General features: G+C 53.4%; 1 protein-coding gene across 8 annotated transcripts; it reads right to left on the minus strand.

The window, feature by feature from the left end:
- Positions 1 to 216: 216 nt before the first annotated feature.
- On the minus strand, positions 217 to 15,108 carry Lingo3 (leucine rich repeat and Ig domain containing 3). 8 transcript variants are annotated; one of them, XM_045134606.1, is made up of 4 exons: positions 15,051 to 15,101; positions 8,897 to 9,077; positions 4,621 to 4,649; positions 217 to 2,327 (listed from the first exon to the last, which is right to left on the minus strand). In XM_045134606.1, the coding sequence occupies exon 4, from the start codon at positions 2,281 to 2,283 to the stop codon at positions 511 to 513; it is 1,773 nt and encodes a 590-aa protein (XP_044990541.1). In that variant the 5' UTR covers positions 2,284 to 2,327; positions 4,621 to 4,649; positions 8,897 to 9,077; positions 15,051 to 15,101; the 3' UTR covers positions 217 to 510. The 8 variants fall into 8 exon arrangements, with proteins under 8 accessions (XP_044990541.1, XP_044990540.1, XP_044990539.1 ...); XM_045134605.1 differs by lacking the exon at positions 4,621 to 4,649 and adding an exon at positions 11,647 to 11,729 and having other exon boundaries at positions 15,051 to 15,076; XM_045134604.1 differs by lacking the exon at positions 4,621 to 4,649 and adding an exon at positions 11,220 to 11,346 and having other exon boundaries at positions 15,051 to 15,065.
- Between the last annotated feature and the right edge of the window lie 1,745 nt (positions 15,109 to 16,853).

Consider the following 16,853-nt stretch of genomic DNA (forward strand, 5'->3'; position numbering starts at 1 on the left):
ATGGGCAGCTCCAGGTCAGTGGGAGACACTCAGCCTACCAGTACATTTGTCATGTGTACCCCAGGAAGTTCCTGCATTGCAAACCTTGTCCAAGGAGGTGACAGTGAGGGGGTCACAGCCTGGGTGTAAAGTGCAGGCACAGGGGACTCTGGCTCTAAGTCCCTAAGCCACCCTGGGTCCCAACCTGGCACCCTCAGCAGGGAGCAAGAAGACAGGTTGAAACCTTAGAAAATGCTTCAGAAATTGCAAAAGATGGTATCTGATCATAAAATAGTCCTGTGAGTGGGTGTTTACAAAATGGGAAAGTTCTGCTGATTAGCTGACTTTCAGCCACCGCTTTCCCTTGGGAGGAAAAAAAATGCATAGGTGGAAATCAACCCCATGTGGATGGAGGCCCAGGAGGACCCCTCCAAGCTCCCAAAATGTGGATGGAAGCCCAGGAGGTCCCCTCTAAGCTCCCAATGTGGACAGAGGCCCAGGAGGTCCCCTCCAAGCTCCCCAGAGGCCAGCTCAGATCATCTTCATGTTGAACTTGCGAGCGCCGCCCTGGCCGGCTGCGGCTGCTGGCCCGTCCACCTTGCGGAAGGAATATTCCACAGAGAAGTTGTTCTTGTGCTGGCCGCGGCCACGGCTCCACACGAATAAGAGCAGAAAGCAGAAGAGGACCACACCTAGGAAGGTGATGCAGCCCATGGCTGTGGACACCAGGATGGTTGTGAGGTCCAGAGGGAATCGGACACCCACCTGAGTCTCGTTGTAGCCTTCACCCAGGGTCCGGTTGGCAGCCGGCTGCACAGTCAGTGTGGCGAAGTAGGTATCATTTCCCCCGGCATTGCTGGCCACGCATGTGTAGGTGCCACTGTCCTGGGGCCGTGTGTCCATGATCTTGAGTGTACCCCCGGGTAACACACGTGCCCGGCCCTCGCTGGTGGCTGTCACCATCTGATGCTGGGGTGTCACCCAGGCCACAGTGGGTGCTGGCTCGCCCTCGGCCCGGCACAAGAAACGCACATCGTCGCCTGCAGTGGCGGCCACATGCTGTAGCTTCCGCTCTCGGATCTTGGGCTTGCGACAGACAAAATACTCAAAGAGCACTGAGTCCGGAAGATTGTGCAAGGCGTCACCTCGCACCTCGGCTGGGGTGGCACAGGCTGGGAGTCGCCCGTCAAAGTTGAGGGTCTTCCGCCTCTGCACGATCCACAGGAGGCGACAGTCGCAAGCCAGTGGGTTGCCGTCCACGCGGAGGGTCTCCAGCGTGTTCACGGAATGGAACGTGCTCTCCTCCAGTGTGGATAGGAGGTTGTCTGACAGGTTGAGCAAACGGATCTGCCTCAGGCCTAGAAATGCCTGCGGTTCCACCACAGCCAGCAAGGCTCCAGCTAGGTGGAGCTCTCGGAGACGGACAAGGTCCCTGAAGGACCCTCGTGGCACTGTGCTGATGGGATTGTGTGACAGGTTGAGACATGTCAGATGGACCTGCTGTCGCAGTGCGGCCACAGGCACGGCCGTGATGTTGGTGTGGGTGACAGACAGTGAGGTCAGGTTGAGACCGCGCAGACTGCCCGCGGCCACCTCCTCCAGCAGCGGCCAGTTGTCGATCTCCAAGTGAGACAAGCCTGGAAGCTTCTGGAAGTTCTGATCCTCCAGGGCTGCAATGGCCAGGTGGCGCAGACGCAGGGCGCCCAGGCCCCGCAGGTGACCGAGGGATTCTCCAGATAGTGAGGTGAGGTTGCACCGCTCCAAGGTGAGCTCCTGCAAGGCCAGCAGCCCTGCAAAGGCCCTTCGTGAGATGAATACCAAGTCATTGTCACCGACTTCCAGCCTGAGCAGACTATGCAGGTCCTGGAAGGTGTAATCTAACAAAATGACCAACTTGTTCTCACTCAGGTCCAGCAAGGTGAGGTTGTCCAGGCGTGTGAAGACCCCAGGAGGGATCAGCGTCAACTGGTTGCCACGGAGACGCAGTATGCGCAGGTGTGGCAGGTTGGCGAAGGCGCCAGGTTCCACGTGGGCAATGACATTGTGGTTGAGGTCCAGTTCCTCTAGGGAGGGCAGCGAGGCCAGGTCCCCGGGGTTCAGGCAGCGGATACGATTCCTGCTTAGCTCAAGCAGGCGTGTCTCCGCTGGGATGCCATCAGGCACAGCTGTCAGGCGACGGCGGCCACAAGCGACAGAGCGGGTCAATGGGGCACACTCACACCGGGCTGGGCAGCCCCCAGCTGGGGGCAGTGCTGTGGGCAGAAGCAGCAGGTGCAGGCCGAGCATATGCACCCAGTAGGTCATGGTGTAGTCGGGGCCTAGGGCTGAGCCAGCATCCTCCAGAGCACCTGGGAAGGGGACAGAGGTGACATCAGTATTGGCCACACTCTGGCCTGACCCTAACTCCACACCCCTATGGGAATCTGAGCTACCAACACCCAGGAACCTTGAAGACACCCCAAAGTGGCAGCACACATAATAGATGAAATGTGGGCACAGCCCAGGGGCATAGGTTGGTGCCAGACACATGCAGTCCATCCACACAGTAGGCAATCATACAGCCATGAACAGGAGCGCTCTGATGCACAACACGACACAGTGTGGAGTGGCATCAAGAACACCACATTCAGTGACAGAACCAGACACAAAAGGCCACACAATATGGGACTCCATGACAGGAAGTATCTACAGACCAAAAGTGGATTCATGGGTGCCAAGGGCTAGGGAAGTGATAGGGTTGCTATTCATGTGGATGGGGTTTCTTTTTGCATGGTGGAATGTTCTAGAATTTGTGATGATGGTTATATAACCTTGTGACTGTACTACAAGACACTAAGTTGTATGCTGTAAAAAGGTTAAATTCCCAAGTTAAGGCCATCCTTGGCAAGTTAGAACCTACCTGAGATGCTGTCTCAAAATGGGGGGGGGGGTAGATATAGGGCTCAGCAGTTAAGGCACTTCCTTGCAAGTCTGTCAGCCTGAGTTTGATTCCCCAGAATCCATGTAAAGCCAGAGGCAAAGTGGTGCATGTGCTGTGATCTCGGCATGCTCAAATGTTCACTGGGAAGTGAATTCAGGAGTGTGGGTGCTCGTGAGCCAGTTAGACTGGCACTCACACAAAACAAGGCAGACCCTCTTTCCAATACTGGAACCTGGAGGTTGTCCTCAGACTTCTAGACATGTGCATGGCACATGTGTGTCCCCACACATCATCCACATCCACACATACATCTCACACACATAATGAAAAAAGATATGGCAAGGTTAGGATGAGGTCACCCTGGATGCAGTGATGTTTATCCAGTGGCAGATAACACAGAGAGAATAAAGATACATGAAGATGGTGAGAGTTGAACTCTGTGGTCATGAGTCCAAAGCCACTCCTCAGAACCCCAGAGGTTGGGAGAGGCAAGAAGGACACTCCCTTAGGTCTGAGAAGCACCTGGCCCTGGGGACTCTGATTTTGCATGTCTGCCCTCTGAAACCGTGATTAAAGCATACTTTTGCTGTCAAGGCCACCCAGTTTGTGGTATCTCATTTTGGTGGCCCCAGGAAACTCACTGGGACCCCTCAGTGGCCGGAGGAAGGGTACTTCAGTGCAAAGGCCCTGGGGTCGGATGGGCTGCAGTGAGAGTGGGAGATGGTGGAGGAAGGGCCAGAGTGGGTGGCCCTGCAGTATCTGGGAGGCTCAGACTCAGTAGAATCTAGGACCTCATTCAGCATCTCCGTGGCCTGGCTAGCACTCTTGCTCCTCCCGGACTCTGCCTGGCTGCAGCCCAGACTCCAGGGGTGGGAGGCGAGGTGGGGAAGAGATACAGATGGCAGCCAGACGGCGCTGCCCCGGCTCTTCTGCAAGATTGCTTCCATCTGCCAGGTGGCTATTTTTGGCATCTTAGCAGCTAAAGCCCCCCAGGCAGCCCCCAGGTCTCCTCACTCCTGTCAGTCTGCTTGTCTCCTGTCTCATGGACTGACTCAGCTGGGAGCTCAGCTGCTAAATATCCTGGGCTTCTGAGGACTGAAGTGGGAAGAAGAGATGTGACAGAGTCAACCTAGAACCCACAGTGAGGGCTGGGGGCGTGGTCAGTGGTAGAGTGACAGCCTAGAACCCACAGTGAGGCTGGGGGTGGGGTCAGAGGTGGAGTGACAGCCTAGAACCCACAGTGAGGCTGGGGGTGGGGTCAGAGGTGGAGTGACAGCCTAGAACCCACAGTGAGGGCTGGGGGCGTGGTCAGAGGTAGAGTGACAGCCTGGAACCCACCGTGAGGGCTGGGGGCAGGGTCAGTGGTAGAGTGACAGCCTAGAACCCACAGTGAGGCTGGGGGTGTGGTCAGAGGTGGAGTGACAGTCTAGAACCCACAGGGAGGGCTGAGACATGGTCAGAGGTAGAGTGACAGCCAGAACCCACAGTGAGGGCTGGGGGTGTGGTCAGAGGTAGAGTGGCAGCCTAGACCCCACAGTGAGGGCTGGGGGTGTGGTCAGAGGTAGAGTGGCAGCCTAGAATCCACAGTGAGGGCTAGGGGCATGGTCAGAGGTGGAGTGACAGCCTGGAACCACAGTAAGGGTCTGGGGGTATGGCTTCTATCATACAAGAGGGAAATGGAAGTAACCTAGACACACATCATTAGGAAACGCAGTCCCTACCTGTCGTTGTAGAATGTAATGAGCTTTATCTGTAAACAGAGAAAGTTATACAGAAGTGAGATGGGGGAACATGGAACTAATTGAAGTGTCCATCACTGAGGGATCACTGAAATAAATATTAACTTAGGTCAGCCTGGGCTAGAGCGAGACCCTACCTTGAAAAAACAAAACAAAACAAAACCAAACCCAAAAATCAAAAAAAAAACTTATGTCATTCTGGAGCAGTGGAAGATTTGTGCCCTGGAAGGGGGAGAGGAAGACAGCTGAGATCTAGCACCACAGAGGAACAAAACATTATGTAGTCTCAGGGTGGCCTCGAACTGGTGGTTATCCTCTGCCTCCCGAGTGTTGGCATTGAAGGTGTGCCCCACCACGGCCGGCTGACTTTGATTTTTGAGGCAGGATCTATGTAACCCTGACTGGTCTCAAACTCTTATGTATCTGATGATGACCTTGAACTTCTGATCCTCCTCCTCTCCCTCCCAAGTACTGGAATGACAGGCATGAACTACCATGCCTGGTTTTTGAGGTGCTGGGGATGGAACCCATCCTGGCCTGCTAGGTGGGGAACGCTACCCACTGAGCTGAGTACCAGGCTCTAAGGCTAGTCGTGAACTGCTGTTTCTCCTGCCTTTGCCTCCTAAAATATAGACCATGCAGTACTCATGTGCTGACAGGTTGGGAGTTGCTGGGTCAGAGCTACCAAAACGCCTGTGGGTGGCCATTAACTGGCCTCGCTGTGTGACCTCGCATGGAAACCATGCCCTCCCTGGCTCTCGCCTGTCAATGCGTGGGCATAAGAGCCCTGTGGGGCGCCCACAAGAGTTCACTCTATAATTACTCCTCTTGCAGGGACAGCTGATCCCTTGAGCCTGCCCGGCAGGAGCCACTCAAGCAGTGACCTAGTTTTTCAACTTTAACCTCTCCTGGCAGGACCGGGCCTGTCATTTCCTCTGTGGGGAACCTGCAGCTGGACTGGCATGTCTGATGATTCTCCGGCAGATCCAGCCCCTTCCCACTGTGTGGCTGGGGGGACTCGCCTGACCCCTCTGGGCCTCACTTCCCTGTGAGTCTGCTGCCTCTCATGCATGGGTGCCTTGGAAGAGGAAGAGACCCAAGTTTCCCCCAAGTTCTTGCTATGATCAGACAAGAAAGTGTTGGGCAGGATGAGCAGGCAAATACCCTCTCTTGGCTACTTCTCTCCTTGTGAAAACTTGGGGTTCATGGTGGGGTCAGAAGTCTTGGAAGCCCTAATCCCCAATTGTTTCTGCAGCTGGGCTTGCTGTGATTTCTCTGTCCTTGGTTGTGGCTTTGCGTGACAGATGCCTGTGGGCTGCCTCTAGGTCCTCACCTTGGGAACCTGCCAACTGTCTGGGAATCTACTTTTTAGTTACTCAAGTACTACTAGTTGGCTTGTCTGCTTTGAGACACTACCCCAGGTTAGCCTCAAATTTGCAGCAATCCTCCTGCCTCAGCCTCTCACGTACTGAGATTGCCAGTGTGAGATACCATACTCAACCCAAAAACCAGAGGCTGGAGAGATGGCTCAGTGGTTAAGGTGCTAGCCTGCGAAGCCTAAGGACCCAGGTTCAATTTCCCAGGACCCATGTAAACCAGATGCACAAGATAGTGCATGTGTCTGGAGTTTGTTTGCAGTGGCAAGAGACTGTGACATGCCCATTCTCTCTGTTTCTCTATCTGCCTCTTTCTCAAATAAATTATATATTTTAAACTCTGTCCATTTTTTAATCTTTAATATATTTTTTTTAAGGAAGGGTCTCACTCTAGTCCAAGCTGATCTGGAATTCATTATGTAGTCTGAGGTTGGCCTCGAACTCACAGTGTGGTCCTTCTTCCTCTGCCTCCTGAATGTTGGGATTAAAGGCGTGTGCCACCACACCTGGCAACCACTGTCCATTCTTAATGGGGTCTCTTAGCCATCACCACATGTCCCCTGCACTCTATCCTGAAAGACCCAGACACAACTCAGGTCCCCACGGAGTCCTGATGTCAAACGTGGCAGCTTTGAGCTGCCCTGGCTGTCTTATACAGGCCAAAAAAGATGGGGTACCTTATGTACACCCCACATCTGTCTCTGCCAAAGGTCTCCCAAACACACAAAGCCTAGTAGCACAGGCCTGAGATTGAGGTGGGAGAATTATAAATTCCAGGCCAGCCTGGGCTGCACAGTGAGATCCTGTTTCAAAATGCAAAGTAAAGGGCTAGAGAGATGACTTGGCAGTTGAGGCGCTTACCTTGCCTGCAAAGCCCAAGAACCCAGGTTCTATTCCCTGGTACCCACCTAAGCCAGATGCACAAGTGCATGCATCTGGAGTTTGTTTGCAGTGGCTAGAGGCCCTGACACACCTATTCTAACTGCCTCTTTCTCTCCCAAATAAATAAATAAAATCTTTTTAAAAATACAAAGCAAAAAGAGAAGGCCGGGTATGGTGGCACACACCTTTAATCCCAGCATTTAGAAGGCAAAGGTAGGAGGATCGCTATGAGTTCAAGGCCACACTGAGACTACATAGTTAATTCCAGGTCAGCCTGGATCAGAGTAAGACCCTACCTCAAAAACAAACAAACAAAAAAAAAAAAAAAAAGAAAGAAAGAAAGAAAGAAAGAGGGCTGGGGGAATGGGAGGGAATATATCCCTGATACTGAAAACCTACAACAGGGGTAGTCATGAGCCCTAGGGGTGTAACGTCTGCTGGTGTCTGGCTAAATGTATATACTGTGCTCACCAAACTGCCCACTTCTCTTAATGTTCATACCCATATATTAATGCTACTGTCTCTTTTGGTTAGATAACCTTCTCTTTTCAGATGGCAGTGACCTTGGGATGATTCAGAAAGCATCATGGTGCTGAGAAGAAGGGACAGAGGAGTACTCAGTCCTGAAATATCTCTACCACACCATCCATGGCTCAGGGTCTAATGTGGAAGAGGTGGCAGAAAGAATGTAAGAGCCAAAGGAAGGGTAGGGCTCCTTACAACGTGCTCCTCTAGACACAAAATGGCTTGGATATCCATGACCTCACAGTGCCTGACACTACCTATACAAGACCATCATAAGAGGAGGAAAAGGTGATGACATCAAAATAAGAGAGACTGATGGTGAAAGGGGAGGGGATATGATGGAAAATGGAGTTTCAAAGGGGAAAGTGGGAGAGGGAGGGAATTACCATGGGATATTGTTCACAATTATGGAAGTTATCAACTAAAAATATAAAAATAAAAAAAAAATAATAAAGAAAAAAAGAGGGCTGGGGCGTGGTCAGTGGTAGAATGACAGACTAGAATCCACAGTGAGGTGTGGGGACATGGTTGGCAGTAGAGCTCTGGTCTAGTATATAGAAGGCTCTGGGTTCCATCTTCAGCACTGCTAAAAAAAAAAAAAAAAAAAAAGGGGGGGGGCCAGGCATGGTGGCACATGCCTTTAATCCCAGCACTCGGGAGGCAGAGGTAGGTGGATCACTGTGAGTTCAAGGCCACCCTGAGACTACATAGTGAGTTCCAGGTCAACCTGGACTAGAGTGAGACACTACCTCAAAAAAAAAAGGAGGGGGGCTGGAGGGATGGCTTGGTGGTTAAGGCATTGCCTGCAAAGCCAAAGGATCAGGTTCGATTCCCCAGGACCCACGCAAGCCAGATGCACAAGGGGGCACATGTATCTGGAGTTCGTTTGCAGTGGATGGAGGCCCTGGCGCATTGTCTTTATCTCTCTCCCTCTCTTTCTCTGTCAAATAAATAAAATATTAAAACAAAACAAAAGAAACCACAACCACCACAAAAAAAAAAAAAAAATACTGGTGGTAGGGTGTGGTGGTGCATACCTTTAATCCCAGCACTCCCAGGAGGCAGAGGTAGGAGAATCCCTGTGAGTTCAAAGCCAGCCTGGGAGTACAGAGTGACTGCCTTAAAAAAACAAAACAACAGAAAAGATGGGCAGATGGCTCAGTAGATAAAGCACTTGCCTCTTAAGCATGAGGACCTGAATTCAAATACCTAAGATCCATGTAAAATGCATGGCATGGTGGCACATGTCTGTAATCCCTGTGCTTGAGAGATGGAGACAGAGGCCCCTTGGGGTTTGCTGGCTAGCCAGACTAGCATTAGCATACTTGGTGAGTTTCAGGCCAGGTCTGAAATCCTGCACCTGAGAATGATACTTGAGGCTGAACTCTGGCCTCCACATGTGTTTATACATGCATGCATGTACATACACACACACACACACACACACACATGCAAGTGTATGCAATGGACATTACATCCAGGTCCCTGCATTCAGCCATAGGAAGAACAGCTGCCTTTCCCAGGTGTCTGTTATCTGGAACCTTCTCACCCAGTGGCAGAACCCTCGAAGCCAGGTTGCCTGGACCCAGTCTGGCCACGGTCACCGAGCACGTCCTCAGCTGGGCCTTGGGGGTCCGGTGAGTGCGGCATCAACCCCTGTGGAAGGACAGGTGTGCTTCAAGGACATTCATCACTATGCATGGCCAGCCAATGTGGAGGCCTTGATACGGCCAGCCTTGGCATTGTGAGGGAGCTGGGGCCTATCCCGAGGAGAGGGGATGACGCCTGTGCACACCAGACTCTGGTCACATGCCCCATCTCAATTTCTCCTAAGTTCTGTGCATGTACCCAGTGCTTTTTATTATTATTATTTTTTACAATTTTTTAATTTTTTCTCAATTGTTATTAACATTTTCCATGACTATAAAAAATATCCCGGGCTGGAGAGATGGCTTAGCAGTTAAGCGCTTGCCTGTGAAGCCTAAGGACCCTGGTTCAAGGCTCGATTCCCCAGGACCCAGGTAAGCCAGATACACAAGGTGACACATGCATCTGAAGTTTGTTTGCAGGGGCAGGGTGCCCTGGCGTGCCAATTCTCTCTCTCTCTCTGCCTCTTTCTCTCTCTGTCACTCTCAAATAAATGAATATAAACAAACAAACAAACAAAAAACCCATGGTAATACCCTCTCTCTCCCCCTTTTATTATTTTTGTAGATGTGTGTCTCTTCTAATTCCAGAAGATTCCATTGCCCCCAAGGAAGCCAGATCCCCATGAACAGCCGCCACATCCTCTCCCCAGTTTCTAGCACCCACAAACCCACTTCTTGTCTTTGGTCACCTGTTCTGGATATTTCCCAACATGGAGTCCCATACTGTGGCCTTTTTGTCCATCACAGAGAGTGAAGAAAAGAATCACTGAAAAGACAAATCCGGAGCCATAGGGTCTGGGAAGGACTATGTAGTTAGGTGGCTCTGTGTCCTGGTCCCTGGACAATGAACTCAGGAATCACCACACAGAAGGCCAAGGCACAGCGACCTGGGTGCAGGAAACTGGCTAGACCCTGAGGTAGAGCAAACTTGCATTGTGACATGCAGAAATAAGGAAAGCTGGTGCCCAAGGCTGTCTGAGTTTGGGATTGTGGAACTGGGATCAGTGACAGTTAAACTTCAGGTAATATTGGACCTGGAGTGACTAAGAGCCCCAGGGAGTTAATAGAGCAAGAACATGGGCCAGGCATGGTGGTGCATGCCTTTGATCCCAGGTCTCAGGAGGCAGAGGTAGAGAGGATTGCCATAAGTTCAAGGCCACCTTGAGACTACACAGTGAATTCCAGTTCAGCCTGGGCTAGAGTGAGACCCTACCTCAAAAACAAAACAAAACAAGGGCTGGAGAGGTGGCTTAGTGGTTAAGGCATTTGCCTGCAAAGCCAAAGGACCCAGGTTCGATTCCCCAGGACCCACATAAGCCAGATGTACGAGGGGGCGCACACTTGGAATTCGTTTGCAGTGGCTGGAGACCCTGCAGTGCCCATTCTCTTTCTCTCTCCCTCTTTCTCTGTCAAATAAATGAATAAATAAAAATATTTAAAAAATATAAAAATAAATAATAAATTAAAAAAACAAAAAAAGCATGGCATATCAGGCGCATTTTGTAGGTGCCTCTGTCTCCCTGATATCTGGGCCCCATCACCATACTCTGCCTAGGCCTGCTGAAAGCCCCTTTGTAGCGCCTACTTTATATTGTGTCTCCTCACTCTCTAGCTCTCTGGGTGGGGTGAATGGTGTTCCTGGTGGGGAAAAAACACCAGGACCTTGTGACTTCCCTGCGCAGAGCTGCATGCTGAGGGGTTCAAAAATAACCATAGAGAAGCAGAAACTTGGTGAGGTGGACAAGCCAGAAGCCAAGGACCTGTCCCTTGTGTCCTTGCTCTGAGGAGACCCCCCCCCATCCCCACCCCGGACCCTCTCCAGCCTGTGTCTGAGCCTCAGTTGCCTGTTTTGTTGAAGAATGGAACAGAACTTGTAATCACACCAGACTGGGGCCATGAAAGAAAATGGATCTAGAAGTTTCTTCACAAACAGGTTTGTTCTTGAACTCTCCACAGGGTGCTACCTGGACTAGGAGTTCCTAGTTCAAAGCCCTATTCTGTTCCTGGTCAGATCTTCACCTCACTGGCTCACTCACCTAACAAGCACTTGGTGGGCACCTACTCTATGTGTGACTCTGTTCTGGTTCTAGACTCACTGGAGAAGACCCCAGGACAAGGGAGGCCTGTGGTAATGCTCCTGAGAACACACCTGCATCTCCCATCGTGGGTCCTGTGGGACTGTCATCTCCTGATGAACCCTGCATACGGACTCAAGTTGAGGACCCTGAGCTGAGGACTGTCCTGGATCATCCGGGGTCCCCTGTCACCACAGAGTGCTAAGAGGGACAAAGGCAGAGAGAACAGGAGACATCACGCTGCTAGCTCTGACTAGGGAGGATGGGGCTTCAAGCTAAGGGATGATGGATGGACTTTGGATTCTGGGATGGGCAAGACTCAGAGCTCCTTGGAGCCACCCCAGCGGATTTGTGCTCTCCCAGACACCCGACTTCCTGTTGCTGGGAGGGTGGAAGATGGTCATCTGCCTCAGCCACATAAGGACATGCTGGCAACCCGCCCCCCCGCCCACCACCCAAAACCCACTGGTGGCTGGACCCGAGGAGCGCAGTTTCTCTTACCCAGTTATGGGTTCTAGGAAGAATTTTTCAGGAAGCACTCAGGCCAATTGGAGACAACGTGGCTGAAGGTCCAGTGGTCACATCTGAAGCCAGAGGACACTAAGGTCCCCATTGGGAAAGGCTCTCAGCAGCTGGACTCGCAGGAGTGGGGGAGGGGACTTGGCTCTTCTATTCCCAGGTCACCTCCCATCCTCCATCCATGGTACTCCTACCACAATCAGGATGTGGGGATGCAGAAATGGGGTGTGGCTGGGCAAGAGGCACCTCATCTGTACCTCTAAGACAGATTCAGGAGACACAGGCCCAGTCACACCAGTTCTCTCTCTCCAAGCTCAATTTTTTTTTTTTTTTTGAGGGAGGGTCTTACTGTAGCGCATGCTGGCCTGGAGCTCACTCTGTAGTCTCCGGCTGGCCTCAAACTCACAGTGATCCTTCTACCTCTGCCTCCTGAGTGCTGGGATTAAAGACGTGTGTCACAAGGCTGGCCTTCCAAAGTCAACTTTTGGGGACACACAGTCAGCCCCCCAGGACAGGTATGTCCTCTGTCCTAGATCTGGGCCCCCCTGGGGTTTTTATCCATAGCAATTCATTAAAGCCCTAATTAGCTTCCCATCTGTTCTTAGTCTCTGTCCACTGTTTTGGGGAGGCTGGGGGCCCCCTTGACCCATTTTCTTTCTTTCTTTCTCTTTTCTTTTTTAATTTTTTTGTTCATTTTTATTTATTTATTTGAGAGTGGCAGACAGAGAAAGGCAGATAGAGAGAATGGGCACGCCAGAGCCTCCAGCCACTGCAAACGAACTCCAGACGCGTGCGCCCCCTTGTGCATCTGGCTAACGTGGGTCCTGGGGAATTGAGCCTTGAAACGGGGTCCTTAGGCTTCACAGGCAAGCACTTAACCGCTAAGCCATCTCTCCAGTCCTTCTTCTCTTCTCTTCTCTTCTCTTCTCTTCTCTTCTCTTCTCTTCTCTTCTCTTCTCTTCTCTTCTCTTCTCTTCTCTTTTCTTTTTTTGAGGTAGCATCTTACTCTAGTCCAGGCTGACCTGGACTTCACTATGTATTCTCAGAGTGGCCCCGAACTTATGGTGATCCTCCTACCCATGCCTCCCAACTGCTGGGATTAAAGGCATGCGCCACCACACCCGGCTTGACCCACTTTCCTTGCCAGCCTGTGCCAGGGGGGCTTTCCACAGCCCTCTGTAGTGGCAGCAGGGTGGGGAGGCTCAGATCTGAAAGCCCTTTTGCAGCACCTACTGTATACTGTGTCCCCTCACTCACTACCCCTTGTGGGTGGGATGAGTGGTATTCCTGGTGGGGAAAAAAGAGAACGAGGGGTTGGGGAGATGCCTTGGAAGTTAAAGGCACTTGCTTGCAAAGCCTGCCAACTGGGGTTCCATTCCCCAGTACGCACCAGATGCACAAAGTGGCGCATACATCTGGAGTTCATTTGCAGCGGCAAGAGGCTCTGGCATGCCCATCATCTCCCTCTCTCTTTCTCTCAAATAAATACATGAATATATATTTTAAGAGAATGAAGCCAAGAGTGGTGGTGCATGCCTTCAATTCCAGCACTCAGGGAGAAAGAGGTAGGAGGGCTGCTGTGAGTTTGGGGCCAGCCTGGGACTATAGAGTGAGTTCCAGGTCAGCTTGGGCTAGAGCAAGACCCTACCTCGAAAACAAAAGAAAAATCATAACAAAGGGAGGATGAGGGTCTGAATGCACTCCAGCTCTACCTGTGATCACTGAAACTCTGGTACAGGTACAATGTTGCAATGTCAGCTCTCTCTCCCTCTTTCTCTCCCTTCTTCCTTCTTCCCTCTCCTCCACAAAGTCCCACCTCCTGAGTCTTTTCTCAAGACTGAAGATTGACATGTGGGCTGGTGGGCGGCTCGCCCTGGGGTGCCCACCAGAGACAAAGATTGCAAAGCGAGGTCTCCAAATGCCTTTTTCTACCTGGTGACTCAGGGGTGCCCGGGAGTGACAGTGCCGAGTCGAGTCATCAAAGCCCAACTTAAGAGCTCTGTTCCCTTCCCACTCAGCAAGGTGCTTTTGGGGGCCCGGCTGTAACTGGGGGTGGATGGCAGCCGCCACCCCCATTCTACAGATGGAAATACTGAGACTGTGCGTGTGTGGGGAGGAGCACAGAGGTGGGGCTCGCAAAGAGGTCCATTAGGACACCACAACCTCCCCCAGGTTTGTGAACAGTCTATCTTAGGGTTAGGACCCAGCTCCAATATGACATTCACCATCTTACTTAACCCCAGCCAGGCGAGGCGACGGGAATGGCGATTCCCGGGAGGCCCTGGTGGGGCCCAACAAACAGAAGGACAACCTGGAATGCTAAGTGTAGCCCCTGTCCCTTCGTGTCACCCCCAAGAGATCCAGATACACGGCTGGTGGAGCTGGGTGGATGTGTGAGGGACACCCACAGGGGGGGTGTCTACTGGCTCTGCGTCCCATGATGCTGCTAGGTCTCAGAGCAGACCAGACAGGGCTGGACATTTGTACCCCCAATCCACACAGGACCCATTTCCAGTCAGGGTCTTTCACCTCCTGTCCCACACACATCACACCCTTCCCAGCCCAGAATCCTCCTCCAGAGAGTCCTCCAGTGTTGCTCTGTCCTCAAAAGTCACTGGAGGAGCTGCGGCCTGGGTTCTTATCTCTGTCACCCATGCCTCTTAGATGTCCCCTTCTTAAGCCCAGCAGCAAGAAGTGCTCTGGTATGGCTTAACTCCGGGTCCCCCAACGGCCTGCCTGGTAGAAACGCAGTGTCTAAGGTGTCTAGGAACCCCAAGTTCGGATTTCTCCCAAGCGTGGGAGGGGGACAGGGGACCTCTGTGTCCCGGGGACTCCACAGTTGGCAGTCCTTTTCTTCCCAAGGTGGTCTAGGAAACACAACCAGAGTTTTTCCTCATGCAGGACTCGACCCCAAGCTGATGTGCCCCCCAACTTGTTGAATGGGGTTCAGGGGACCTCCTTCGCCAGGCCCCTGGCACCCAGGGGACACCAGACCGGGGTGAGATGGGGTCAAATGCCCCCGCAGCATCCTGAGTGTGGTTGGGACAGAAGTCTGCAGAATGTAGGGGGAGGTCGGCATGACACCCCAATGCTTCCCTGTGGGACCGGGGCCCCCACAAACCGCCAGGTTCTGTCGGAGACCCCGCACATGCTGCCCGCCCATCACCCTCCTCTGCCGGGCCGGGCTGCGGCTCCATCCCTGGCATCCCCCAGCCGCAGAGTCCCCTGCGCGCATCCATGGGGGGCGCCCCCAGATGCACCCACGGCGCTCCCCGCCGCCCTGCAGCCCGAAGGGGCCGGGCTGGGGTACCCTAAGGCTTCCGAGGGGACGCGGGGGCCTGGCGCGGGGAGGACTCGGGGTCCCCGGGCTGCGGCGCGTCACTCACCTGGGCGGCTCCGGAGCAGACACGAGCCGCCGCCGCCGCCACCGCCTCCCGGGCTCTGCCGTACGCGTCCCCGAGCGAGCGCGCGCCCGAGTCCAGGCGGGCGCGCGCCGCGGCCGCGACACGTGCGCGCGCATCCCACGGGCCGTCTCAGGCCAGGAGCGAACCTGTAGCGACGGCACGCCGGGAAACGCGGGCGCTCCCCAAATGCAGCGGCTTGTCCCGCCGGAACCTTCTGGAAGCAGTCACCTCCTCCTCTATACGTGCCCTCTTCCCCCCGCCCCCCTCCCGCCCCGGCCAGGCCTCCTCCGCCATCTGCACTGCGCCCCGCACCTGCCCCAGCCCAGCTGGCCAAGCCCCATCCCCCACCGTGGCTGAGCTTAACCCCAGGGTTAAGGAACTTGCTGTGGCCCCCTGTTGCCCCCAGGGTCCTGCCCAACCCCGCCCCCAGCCTTGCTTCCTGCCCTGGCCCTCGAGCGTCTTTTCCCAGGGTCTCCCTACTCTTCCTCAGACCCGGGCCTCTGACGTTTGCACACCTTCCCCTCTTCCCACCAGGCCTTCCCCTGTGAGCATCTGGATGGGTTGTCCACCCAACCCCCGTGTGATTGTGGAATCTGCATGTGTGCATGCATGTTCATATGTACATGGGTACATGTGTGGCATGTGGAGGCCAGAGGACAACCTTGGGTGTCATCCTCAAGTGATCCCATCCACTCCTATTAAAAAAAAAAAAAAAGGGTTTTCGAGGTAGGAGTTTCCATGTAGCCCAGGTTGACCTGGAATTTATTCTGTAGTCTCAGGCTGGTCTTGAACTCACAGTGATACTCCTACTTCTAACTCCAGAGTGCTGGGATTAAAGGCGTGGGACATCACACTCAGCAAAGAGAATAGGTGTGCCAGGGCCTCCAGCCACTGCAAACGAACTCCAGATGCATGTGCCCCCTTGTGCATCTGGCTTATGTGGGTCCTGGGGAATCAAACTTGGTTCCTTTGGCTTTGCAGGCAAATGCCTTAACCGTTAAGCCATCCCACCATCCGCCTATTTCTGAGACAGGGTCCCTCACTGGACCCTTGCTGGGCCAGCAAGCCCCTGAGACCCCTCTGTCTCCATCTCCCCAGTGCTGGGATGGCAGGTGCACATTGTCACACGTGGTGCTTTACATGGGCGCGGGGGATCTGAGCTGAGTCCCACGTTACCCACTGAGCACTGAGCGTTGTCCCCAGTGCTGTCCATGGAATCTTTTACATAGAGGGAAAAATGGAGGGATCTGCGGGTGCCTTACATGTAGAGACCCCAAGATAAGGGGGGGCGCTCTGGCCCTGTCTGATTAGCGGTTGACACCAGGCCAGCAGTGAAGGTCAGATGTGAGGTGCTGTTCTCATCCTCAGGCCTGGGAACTGGGGCTCCCCCTGGGGAAACAAGCAGGAGCAGAAGCTGAACCCAGAGTGGAATGTGCAGCCTCACCAGGACAGGGCCTGATGGCATCAACACTGCCACATTGTGGGGTTTAGCATGAAGGAAAGGGTGAGATCCCCACATATCCCACCCAGTAATATGGTGGGGGTTCACCACGCACTTAGCTTTTCTGAACAGGGCCCCTGAGCCTGGCTCTGTCCTGGATATTACAGAGTGCGTACTGGAGGCTTGCAGATGTCTTTGTCCCCAGTGAGGGGTGATGCAGGGGCCTGACTGCACTGTCCCCCCACACCTCGTTCTTCCGCCCTCTGTGTCCTCCCGCAGCTTCGGCAGCGGCATGGCGTCGGCTCTGCCACCTGTGACTCAAGCAGGCTCCGTTCCCAGACTGC

Source organism: Jaculus jaculus, chromosome 15 (genome assembly GCF_020740685.1).
Source record: "Jaculus jaculus isolate mJacJac1 chromosome 15, mJacJac1.mat.Y.cur, whole genome shotgun sequence".
Classification (NCBI taxonomy): Eukaryota; Metazoa; Chordata; class Mammalia; order Rodentia; family Dipodidae; genus Jaculus; species Jaculus jaculus.